Source organism: Chelonia mydas, chromosome 2 (assembly GCF_015237465.2).
Source record: "Chelonia mydas isolate rCheMyd1 chromosome 2, rCheMyd1.pri.v2, whole genome shotgun sequence".
NCBI lineage: Eukaryota > Metazoa > Chordata > Testudines > Cheloniidae > Chelonia > Chelonia mydas.
Window position 1 is genome coordinate 66,408,520 of NC_057850.1, and position 12,521 is coordinate 66,421,040.

The window sequence follows — 12,521 nt, forward strand, 5'->3', positions numbered from 1 at the left end:
TTTTAAGCTTGGGGTCTACAACTTAATGGCTTCACTGCATTGGCTTGTACCAGTCTGTGTATCCATGATAAGCCCAAATCATATGTATTTATATACTGGCTACATTAAACTTTTGATTGTCATTACCAATACTGTATTAATTATTTAATATTTCTACTGCCTTTCCTCATGCACTGTAACAAATCAGTACAGCAAGCTACAAAATAAAGAGTCTGTACCAGTCTAACACTCATAAAAAACAATACCCTACCAGAAGCAAACAACTATTGTAAGTTAGTAGCACATGTTAAAACATTCAAAACATGAAGGTGACTTAAGAGCATAAGCCCTATATTGACTTTTCAGTGGGATTTTTGGCTCTTAAGTAATTTTGGTGCTTTTGAAAGTTTTACCCACAGTGCACAAGGTATCCCATGTATCGTTTGTACCTGGGGGCTGCCAGTTGGTTTAGTAAATCAGGTGTTGGTATTCTGAACCATCCTTCATACATTTCAGTTATCGAACAAAATTACTCCAAAATCAGTTTGAAAGTGATCTATTACACTTAACAGAATTTCTTTACTAGCTGACTCAGCTCAAGGAAAGGTGAAAAAGAATGCATTAGCCCTATTTTAAAGATTTGCAAATGCATGTAATATATGGAACTAGTATTACCCCCTTACACGTATCTGCTAGAACTGAAAACAATCCTCCCTTCTGCAAACAAACTAGACATATCACCGACAATAAATCTGACATACTAACGTTAACGTGTAGGCTTAATCATACACACACTCTGTGAAATATCTATTCTTTTTCTATCTCCCACAAAAATCGCTCTGAACGTTATTTCATTACACCAAAAAGTCTTGGAAGTCCACTGTTACAACAACAGATTTTTTCAGCAGTGCCTGATATGAGGTTCAGCCTCCAAGACGCTAAATGCTTCTTAGTTTTCTTTATATTATAACCATTTACCTGAGCTGAGAAGTCAATTAGTTTTGGAAGCAGTAATTTACTTCCTTCATCACTCTTCAGAAAATCCAGCAGACTGCCTGTTTCAATGCAGAAAGAATAAATCAGTACAGTTCACAAGTAAAATAAAGTAATAAGTCTATAGCCAGCCTCACTACCTTCTGCATGCTTGAGCTTTAGCGGTCGATGCTTTGTTCTAACATATTTTTAAGTCTGCCACAATTAGTTATATGGTTCTTTACATGCTATAACAACAATGCTGATCCAATAGCTGAGTTGATCAACTATGCAGCTTTCTGAGGTGCAAAACTAAAAAGTCAAGCTTCTCCTGAGTTCAACATTGTTTAAGTCTTTTTTTTTTATTTGAGCGATTGTGTTTTTCTCGTTCTAAGGAATATCAGCAAAGTTGCCCTCAGAGTATCACCCACAATTATCAAGGACAAAATTTTAAAAAGTCACAAAAAGCATGTCTAACTCAAAGGAAGCTGAGCCTTATGGCAGTAAAGCACAACTAAAATATCTGTTTACACAGGACTTGATTCTGCAGCCCTGACTAGCATCGTGTAGTAATTATTCATAAAAGCACGGTACAGTAGTCCTTCCTGTAGGGCCAGTCAACAGGACGTTTCATGAATTTAACTGCGGGATTGCAGCATATGGTTCAAAGCGTTCACCCACTTTGGCAGAAAACATGAGTATTGGATGCATAATGCAAAGTCATCAAGATATTATAAGTGATATGTTTATTATTTGTTAAAAGATTTTTAGAGCTCTTCAGAGATTTCTAAAACGATGCACTTTAAAACACAACATAAGCATAAAATGAAAACTCTTGTCCTCTCTTAAGGTAGATAAGAACATAAGAATGGCCATACCGGGTCACATAGGTCCACATACATAGGTCCATCCAGCCCAGTATCTTGTGTACCGACAGTGGCCAATGCCAGGTGCCCCAGAGGGAGTGAACCTAACAGGTAATGATCTAGTGATCTCTCTCCTGCCATCCATCTCCACCCTCTGACAAACAGAGGCTAGGGACACCATTCCTTACCCATCCTGGCTAATAGCCATTAATGGATTTAACCTCCATGAATTTATCCAGTTCTCTTTTAAACCCTGTTGTAGTCCTAGCCTTCACAACCTCCTCAGGCAAGGAGTTCCACAGGTTGACTGTGCGCTGAGCGAAGAACTTCCTTTTATTTGTTTTAAACTTGCTACCCATTAATTTCATTTGGTGGCCCCTAGTTCTTATACCATGGGAACAAGTACTTGATCATTTAATATAAAATTAACACAATTATTTCTCCCCTTTTTTGTTACTAGGGATTGATTTGACATTTTATTAAGATATGCTCACAGAGTCCAACAACTCTCACCTTTTGCCATGAATTCTGTTATAATATAGATAGGTTCCTCTTTGCTGACTACAGCATACAGCCTCACTAACTTGTCATGCTGAAGTGTTTTCATGAGGTTGGCTTCCTCCATGAATGCTTGCACAGACATAGTTCCAGGCTTCAGAGTCTTCACAGCCACTTTTGTACTATTATTATAGTAACCTAAAAAGGAAGGGATTATTATGGCACAGAACTCATTCAGCACAGCGCATTGACTGTTAGGAGAGCTCATAAACCAGGCTGGACTTCATGAATGGTATAAACCTGGTGAGAAGTGTCCCGACACAGCACAATTAAATTACTTGTAGTATAATCATACCATGTTTTGCAACAAGACATAGCAATGTATGGAGAGAGGGTCTGTTAATGTGCAATGATCTATTTTTGCAAGTCATTTACCTGAAAAATCAAATTAAAAATAAAATGATCACTCTCTATATTAAGGTTTCATTTATAAATAGTTCATAAAAGGTAAATAAATGATCAATAGATAGTTTAATTGCAGGGATCGGCAACCTTCGGTACGCGGCCCATCAGGGAAAGCCGCTGGCGGGCCAGGCTGGTTTGTTTACCTGCAGCGTCCTCAGGTTCGGCTGATCGAGGTTCCCACTGGCTGCGGTTCACCGTTCCCGGCCAATGGGGGCTGCGGGAAGCAGCGCGGGCCGAGGAACGTGCTGGCCGCCGCTTCCTGCAGCCCCCATTGGCCTGGAGCAGTGAACCGTGGCCAGTGGGACCTGCGATCTGCCGAACCTGCGAACGCTGCAGGTAAACAAACCAGCCTGGCCCACCAGCAGCTTTCCCTGACGGGCCATGTGCCAAAGGTTGCCGATCCCTAGTTTAATGAATGTCTAACTAACTGTTATAGAATTCAGCAGGTCACTAGCTTGCTTATAACTTTCTAATTGCATCTTTAACTTACGTCCCTATAAGAAGATTACTCATACCTGAGACATGTTTATAATATTTATTAATTGCTTATTAACCCCTTATAAACGATTCAGAAATAGAACCTCCTGTGTGACCAAATACATTTTTAAAAATATGTGTCAGGAGTGAAACACTGTAGCACTCAGGTAAAGGTTTAAGACTGCATTATTGCTTGTCAGGTGATCTTTTGCCCGGGATGTGGGGGGATTTTGCTTTCCTTAATTACTTTAAAAATATGTTAACGCCCAAGAATAAAGGGAAAGTCCTAACAAGCCTCCCTGCAAACCTATATTAAGGCCAGACAGCGCTTTGCCTTAATTCAGTATCAGTGCTGCCCTTACTACTACACTACATTAAAAATGTACAAACAGCATCAGTTGGAGAAATAATTTGGTATAAAATAAGTATATGACGTATTGAACTGAGATTTCATGAAATATGCTAATTACCCATATATCAATGTACAAAGATTAGTACATGGATAAGGAAGATAAAGGAATATTTTCTGATGGAATCAATGTATAATATTCTTAATACATAAACTTTAGTGATAAAGTAATATTTTATTCAGGTTTAGCAATCTTTAAAAGCCTGTGGTATTTAATTTTTACTGAAGTGAGATAAATAAAGTCTCCTTCTAAACATGCCATTCTTAACACAAGTGCACTAATAAAACCAGACCACATCTCTTTGTGATGCAATCTATATATTTCAACACTGAAAAAACATGTACAGGAAGAGGTAAACTTTCATGACTTGGCACACCAGCTACATTTCTCTACCCAACAACAATTTGCACAATTTCAACACAGTTTGTGTGTCTACCTGAAAGTCAGCAACTCCTTAATCTCTACTTAAACTCCCTTACACATTAGTAGAGTGACTGTAAATCAGAGCTGGTCTACATGGTGAGTTAGTTCATGGAAAGCCATTATGTAAATCTGCAGTGCACTAGCTTCCCATGTACTAACTCTGCGCTTTCCACATTAAGCCATACTCCAGGACTTTTAACGCACTGGTGTGGCGTTTATGTGGCAAATTAGTGCGCAGCAAAGTGGTGTGCTGTTGATTCACCCTGACCTGCAGCACACTAACTCACTGTGTAGACAGGCCCTCAGTCTGTTTTGCACAGTGACGAGCCACAAGAAAGTGAACGTTAAAGAAGGTGGGGGCTACTTCACCTTACATCTTTAACTGGTTCCTTCTTATATAAGTTAACACGCACTTAGACTCTCTACATTTGGGGAATGTGTAAGTAAAGTAAGTAAATCCAGGAGAATCTGAGTGTAAGAGGGGCAAAATTAATCTAAGGAGATCTGACACCATTTTATGTATCACTTCTCAACTGGGTACTACAATTTTTTTTTTTTTAAGTTTTCATTTCATTTAACATTTTCAGTATGAGATAAAGCAGTAATTTCATTATAGAGCATGTGTGGGTAGTAACATGAGACTTTCATTTGCTCTGAAAATACAAGTTCTTAGTACACAGAATAATTAATATAAAAACCCTTAAGAAGCCAGATTTGTAAAGTTAGACATGAGCAACTATGTACTTACACTGAAGTGCATGCCTCACTTATGAGTGCGAACATCTAATATTTGTGCACAAATTGCAAAGCCATGGGCAGGCAAAGATATTCAGTTAGTGTGCCTGCAAATCTGCCTGTCCAACTGTGTGTGCCTAAAGCTGAAATCCTACTCCAGAATGTCCACTATTTGAAAGGGCAGGAGGAAAGAACAAAGCTTCAAAAATATCACTGAGAATTTGGATAAAATTTTCACCCAATTGAAATCAATGGCAGTTTCTTCATTTACTTTGAAGGAGCCAGAATTTAACCCATTCTATTTTAAGGGGCCCAATATTTGTACTAAAATTAAAGGTCATTAATCTCCACTAGTTCTTTGTGTCACTTGAGGTGTGAATGCCAAATTCTAGTGCAGGGATTCAATAAAAATATTTAATTCTATGTATTGACGGTATGTGGCTTCATTAAAATCCCAAGTACTTCAGACTGTAAACTTAAAATCAGCACTGTAATATACACTAATAATGACTGTCCTCGTGCTGTGTATTCATTTAACAACAGGCTCTGATTTCATATATATGACTGCAATCTTGTAAAATCAACTACTACATATGCAGTATTCAGAGTAGCAGCCGTGTTAGTCTGTATCCGTAAAAAGAAAAGGAGGACTTGTGGCACGTTAGAGACTAACAAATTTATTTGAGCATAAGCTTTCGTGAGCTACAGCTCACTTCATCGGATGCATTCAGTGGAAAATAGAGTGGGGAGATTTTATATACACAGAGAACATGGAACGTATGCAGTAGTTGCACATAGAAAAGGCTCTTTCTTAGGGCATGGCTACACTTGCAGATGTGGAGCGCTTTGAGTTAAACCAGCCTTTGGAGAGCGCAGTAGGGAAAGCGCTGCAGTCTGTCCACACTGACAGCTGGCGTGGCCACATTTGCGGCACTTGCAGCAGCTTTGGGAGTGGGGCATTATGGGCAGCTATCCCAGCATGCAAGTGACTGCAACGTGCTTTTCAAATGGGGGGTGGGGTGGGGTGGAGTGGAGTGTGACAGGGAGTGTGTATGTGGGGGGAGAGAGAGTGGGTTTTGGGGGGGCTGAGAGCATGTCAGCATGCCATCTTGTAAGTTCAGAAGGCAGCAGGCCCCTCCGCCCCCGCCTGTCTCTCTCTCTCTCACACACAGCATTCCACACTAATGGCTTGTTTTGTCTCGGAGCAGATAAGCAGCGGGCTGTCAGAAATAGAGCTTTGAAAGGGCATATCCGCATTCCTGTAGTGATTCAAAAACAATGAGAAGAGTGGCCACTTGACTTAAGGGGACTATGGGATGTTTCCGGAGGCTGATCACAGCGCAGTAATGCAACACCTCGTTCACACTGGCGCCGCGGCACTCCAGCGGGGGCACAGCAAATGTTATTCCACTCGCCGAGGTGGAGTACCAGCAGTGCTCTAGCCGTGGAGTCAGAGCACTCTACGTGCCTTTCCAGTGTGGATGGGTAGCGAGCTAGTGCGCCCAGAGCTCCTTTATTGCGTTGTAACTCGCAAGTGTAGCCAAGCCCTTATTCTGCTTCCATTGAAGTCAATGGGTATTTCCCTTCACACTCCCAGAGCCAAATCCTTGTTCCTGACAAACACCTGAACAATTTTTTGACTCTTCCATCACAAGGTATAAGCTTATTTTCATTAGGGGACTTGACGACAGGTAATCTATATTGAAAGATATTTTTTCCTATTTAGACTTTTGTTTAGTTTCTAACATGCAGTGTCTGAATCTAGGAAAGCCCTGCTTTTTCCAGGGTGTGTGTTTAGTCAGGGTTCCTTAGTCTATCTATCTATCTGAGGTCCTTACATTATGGTAGTGTTTGAGCACCTCACACTCAAATGTGTATTTGTCCTCACAGCACTCCTGTGAAGTACGATTATCTCTGTTTTACAGATGGGGAACTAAGGCACAGGGAGGCTAAGTTTACTTGCAATAGGGCACAAAGGAAGTTTGTGGCAGAGCAAGGAATTGAACCGACATCTCTGAAGTCCTAAGCTAATGCCCTAACCACCACATTGTCTCTCCCCTCCACTCCAGAGAACAAAAAAGGAACTCTGAAAGCAGGCTTAAGGCCTGTCACATTGTATAAAAAAGTTCACTTGAGATTATAGGAAAGACTGTCTTTTGAACAGCAGTCAAAAAACATGAAACAAGCACTTCAAGATGACCTGTTAATGTAATTAAGGGTCAAATTCTTCCATTAGATGTGCAGGCACATGGCTCCCATCTTTACGTAAGCGGGGGAATAGTCCCGCTATGGTGGGGAACTTTTCTAGCTTCTGCACTACCCCAGTGAAGTGGGCTAGCGAAAGGATCTGAGTCCTCGCTCCCACTTTCTTTACCCAGTGGCCTCCCTGCCCTTGAGGGCTCCCCTTCCACTCTCCTCTCTGGCAGAAACCTCGTTAACCCCAACAAGGCTGGGCCCAGGATTCCTCGGGGGCTCGACCTCCAACCCTGCTGCAGTCGCCTAGGACAGGGGCTAGGGTATCCCCAATCCGGGGTACTCTCTCTGCACTGGGCACTTCTCTGACCCACTGACCATTACATGCATTTGCTTTAACTTGTAAGTTATTTAATCAACAATTAATTTTAAAAAGAATAAGGAAAAATGGGAAAGGTTAAAAGAAACACATCAACCCGCTCTGTGGCAGGGAACATCACAAACAGTGTCTCTGGAACGTCAGGGCCGTTCACAGTCTGTTCCTTGTAAGTCCCAGGCCCCCTTCTCAGGCCCTGGTTGTGCTGCAGGGATGCTGTGGGTTGGACACTTGCTCTGGTGGTGGCCAGAGTGGCCAGGCTCTAAGTGGTAGGACCCTTCTTCCCAGTGTCACCCCTGCGCTGTCGGGGTTATGATCCAAGCCTGGCCTGCAGAGCCTCTTGGCTGAGGGGTCTCCCTTGCTCTCCCCAGCTGCTCACCGCACCCAGCTCCGGACTGCTCCAGCCCCAGCTCCACCACTTTGTCTCTGCACTGCTGCTGCTGCTCTGCCTCCAGCTCCCTGGGCTGCTTTTCTGGCCCCTCTGGCTCTGGTTGCTACAGCTCTGCTCCCAGGACAGGTCTGCTCTGCAGGCTGCTTCTGTGACTCTGCTCCCAGCACTGACCTGCTTCCTGGGCTGCTTTTCTGGCCCCTCTGGCTCTGGTTGCTGCAGCTTTCTTCCCAGGGCAAGTCTGCTCTCTCTGGGCTGGGCCTCTGGCTTTGGGGCTGCAGCTCTGCTCCCAGGACAAGGTCTGCTCTCTCTGCATCTGGCACAGCTCTGCTCCCCAGCTCAGCTCGGCCCCACTCTGTCTGACCCAGGCAAATCCAGATCACACAGAGGACAGGACCTCCCTGGCCTCCTGACTCCCTGATTAGCCTGCCTGCCCTGTCATTCAGGCTGACCTGGAGCATTGGCCTCTCCCCATTGTACCTGGGGGCTGTCAGTCGCAGGGTCCTGATTCCCCATCGACCCTTCCCCCTTTTTAGTACTGGGAGCTAACAACTAAAACACCCCCATTGAATGTTAGTAAGGGGGCAACAGTCCCCTTACATTTAGGAAAATTGGTCTTAAATATTCTTCTCAGCTAAAAGAGGATAATGCTGCGTTTTAACAATTTCTGCTATATTGAAACAAACATGGCAATCACTTTGGAGGATAGGATTAGGATTCAAAACAATTATCACAAAATGGAGAAGTGATCTGAAATCAACAAAATGAAATCCAATAAAGGTAAGTGCAAAGTACTACGCTTAGAAAGAAAAAAAAATCAAATGCATGACTTCAAAATGGGAAATAACTGGGTAGGCAGTAATACTGTTAAAAGGATCTGGGGGTTATAGTGGATCACAGATCAATTACGAGTCAACAATGTGATGCAGTTGCAAGAAAAAAGGCTAATATCTATAGGAGTGTTGTAGGTAAAACATAGTTGGTAATGTCCCACTCTACTCAGCTGTGGTGGAGTCCTCTACTGGCATACTCTGTCCAGTTCTGAGCACCACACTTTAGGAAAGATGTGGACAAATTGGAGGGAGTCCAGAAGAGAGCTAAAAAACCAACAAAGAGTTTAGAAAACCTGAACTATGAGGAAAGGTTTAAAAAAGTGGGCATTGTTTAGCCTTGAGAAAAGAAGACTGAGGGGGGATCTGATAGCCTTCAAATATGTTAAGGGCTGCTATAAATAGAGTGGTGATCAATTGCTCTCCATGTCTACCGAAGGCAGCACAAGAAGCAAGGTCTTAATCTGCAGCAAGGAAGATTTAGGAAAGATATTCTGAAAAGCTTTCTAACTATTAAGGGTAGTTAAACTCTGGAACAGGCTTTGAAAGGAGACTGGAGAATCCCCATCATTGGAGGATTTTAAGAACAGGTTAGAGAAACACCTGGCAGGGATGGTTTAGATACATTTGGTCCTGCCTCAGTGCCTCTAAAGGTCCCTTCTGGCCCTACATTTCTATGGTTCTTTGACTTTAGTAACTCCCTGAATAAATAAAGTCTGTTTTAGCATAATCCTATTGTGGTGACAGAACAAACAAAAGCCTGACCAAAGCAATAAAAAGGCAAGGCCAGTTATTTGTCCAGTAGGTCCTCTATAGCTCTGTATTAAATATGGAGAGAAAAATCACTTGTTTTGTCAAATAGAGCAGAGCAAACCAAATGAAAGAGAAGTGTGGCGATAACCAGACTTCATGTTCCTGACTATCTCAGAATGTGCTTGGGTCCAATTGTGTACTCCTTACTCAGGCAAAAAGCCTTTCAAATCCAGTGGGTGTATAATGCATGAAGCCCCCTCACTTCTGATAGGTTGAATCCTGAAGAGATTTTTCCCTAAGTGCAATGACCATCAACTTGGTCATTGCTGAGGATTGAATTAGGTTCCCACAGTTAACAGCATAAGTCTTTAGGATTTGAGCTAAAGGACTATGTCACTAGCTGGCAGCTGCAGCAGGCCCATGCAAGGCTGGCAGACCAGGTCCCAGCTCATGCCAAGATCCCCACGTCTCGACTGAACACTAACAGATACACAGCTGGAATCAGTCTGTCTCACCTGTATTGTTAAATAGGTATTAGAATGATCAGACTGTGTTTAGACTATATTGAAAGCTGGTGAATTGTTGCATGCAATAATCTCACTTATAGCAGCTGTAGCCCATACTGTAAGGTAACATTGACATTTATGCACTTGATAATTGGTTGGTAAAATCCAAGTATAGAACTCACAACCAATTTGGGGTTGTGCCCTGCTTCCTAACAGTCTGCCCTGAGACTGGTACTCAGGCTCTTGACTCACTGCAAGGCAGCTTACCAGCCCCCGTTATCTATGTAGCTGGCACAGAATGTGACACACATACACACTGAATGGTGGATTACACAGGGACTTCAGGTTTGGGTCTGTACAAGTCAGTGACATCAAGTTGAGCAGGGACTGTCTATGTGTTCTGTGTTTGCACAATGCCTAGCACAATGGAGTCCTGGTCCATGACTAGAGTTGCTAGGCACTACCGCAGTACAAATAATAAATAATAATAATAATAATAATAATTTCCTGGTTCTACCGTTTACATAATAGTTTTGGCTGCTCTGAAGCTGTGCTCTATCTGCACAGACAATCTGAATTTGCATAAACCTTTATGTGTATACAGTGAGGGTGGACAGGTGGCATTTCTACTTTTCCCTTTCCTTAGGACCTGCCCCAGGTGACAGCAGATTTAAAGTCCAACAGAGGCTGCAAAGGAATTCCTCTGGCAGAGGTTGTAATGGGAATTAGCTTAATCATACCACTTCCTCCCCAGCCACAACCCGGGTTACTGGAAACGCCTCCTCTCCCCCACCCCCAGCAGACTTTCTGCTACCGTGGGCCCTCCTCCACTGTCTTCACTGACGGAAGTTCATCGGGCTCAAGGTCTACCAAACACCCCAGGGTGTCCTGCTATTGTGATAGGATATGAGTGATCACCCACTCTTTTTAGCTACCTTCAGTAAGCAGATATAAAGGAGATGGATAAATGAAATTCCTGCTTTAACTCCAAACTTAATTCTTTTTTAAAGTTTAAGTCAGACCCTATGTGATAAAATTTCAGCATGTGTGTAAATTGTAAAAATGCCCCGTGATATTTGCAAACACATCCATTGGTGCCTGCAAAATCCCACATCTGTGCATGTAAAACGGGAAATTATATACTGCTTCATCAGTTGTGCCAACAAGTTTTGCTGGTACATTTTTAGAATCCTTCATTTTAGTGAAGGTATTTTTGTGGCCCAGCTTATTTTCTGCAGCCCAGCATTTCCCACAATTCTGGACACCTGGGCTGCTCTCCTCTCAGCAGCACATAGAGGTAGATCAGTGTTTGATGTATAGCCATGCCCCCTCAGCTTCTGCTTGCGGCCAGATTCTCTGCCTTCACAGCAGCCCACAGCGTGGTTCCTTTTGCTCCTGTCCTTACTCCTTCTGTTTTAAATTTTCTGCCCATTTTTTGGGCAGTGGGGAGAAGTGTTCTTCCTTCTCAGCCTTCCTCCTCCTCCCGGGGTCGGCTAACCCCTCAAGGATTTAACACTCCCTAAGCCTCCGCTGCAGCATTTTCCTGCTGGTTCCTCTGCCCCTTACAGGCATGGCGGAGTGGTCAAGAAAGCATTGAGTCAAATTCAACCAATTCTCTCTACATGGGAGCCTTCCCAAGCTCAGCAGAGGGTGAATTATGCCAGCCTGCACCCAGTCGTCAGTGCCTAACTGTGTTAGGTCCTGGGGCTGCAAGTCAGACAGGCAACTCCCACCGGGAAAAAAAGGACCAAGTACCCCAGTGTGGAGGAGGAAGAGGCTCCAAAAGCGAGGAGGACCCTGACCACTCGAGTCAGGTAAGTCCCAGGGAATCTCTGCAGAACAAAGAGGAGAGGCTTGCACAACCACCTGTCTCCCCCACCCTGTCACATATTAAAGTTGGTCCTGTGCACCCTGAGGAAAGAAATAGGGCTTCTAATCAGCCTGCCTCTCTCTCTCCCAAGAACAAGGACGTCCTCTCCCCTGCAATCCTGGGGGGGAATGGGAGCAGTGGGAGGATTCTCAGACAGACCTCTCGAGAGGGTTCCAGGCCTAAAGGAAGGCAGGCCACAACAAGGTCTCACCAAAGCCACAGCAGAACTTCTATATTCCCAAAGTGTCCTATTAAAGGTTAAAAAACATTAAAATAGCTAAAAAGTACAAAAAAAAAAAAAATCCAGAGATACTAGTCCTTCGATTCCGCCACATCCTCTTGCTCCCCTGCCCTGAGGAAGGTGAACTGTCTGGCTGTGAAACCTGAGCAGGCTCCTGAGAGTAAGCCTCATATTTCTCTTCTCAAAATCCTCCCCTCAGGCTGCAATACCCCTTCTTCCTCCTTGAGGAACCGATTAGGAATGAATGGACAAGCCTGATAAGGGCAAGCTATTAGCGAGTGTGACCTCAGGCTCTGTAACATTCAGCAGCCAAAGGGCTCCATTGCTGAGACACCAAAGTAACCTCTCTCCCCAGCGATACGGTTATTCACTCAGAAGGAGAGTTGTACCCTAAAGACCCCACATACAGAAAGATGGAGGCCACTCTCAAAAAGGACTTTGAAACCTCCTCCACCACCCTCTGAGCATCCCTGGCAGCTACCTGCTTTGCAGGAGCATCTCTTTCCTGGCTGGAAGATCTCACAGCCTCAAGGACAGAG

The 12,521-nt window shown here is 43.6% G+C and overlaps 1 protein-coding gene across 6 annotated transcripts in view; it reads right to left on the reverse strand.

The window, feature by feature from the left end:
- LYN (LYN proto-oncogene, Src family tyrosine kinase) overlaps positions 1 to 12,521 on the reverse strand; it is a 92,514-nt gene that overhangs the window by 31,646 nt on the left and 48,347 nt on the right. For all 6 annotated transcript variants that reach the window (XM_027834572.3, XM_027834564.3, XM_037892598.2 and 3 more), the window contains exons 9-10: positions 2,331 to 2,513; positions 958 to 1,034 (exon numbers count right to left, since the gene is read on the reverse strand). In XM_027834572.3, coding sequence (XP_027690373.1) covers positions 958 to 1,034; positions 2,331 to 2,513 — 260 coding nt within the window. The remainder of the gene's footprint in view (positions 1 to 957; positions 1,035 to 2,330; positions 2,514 to 12,521) is intronic.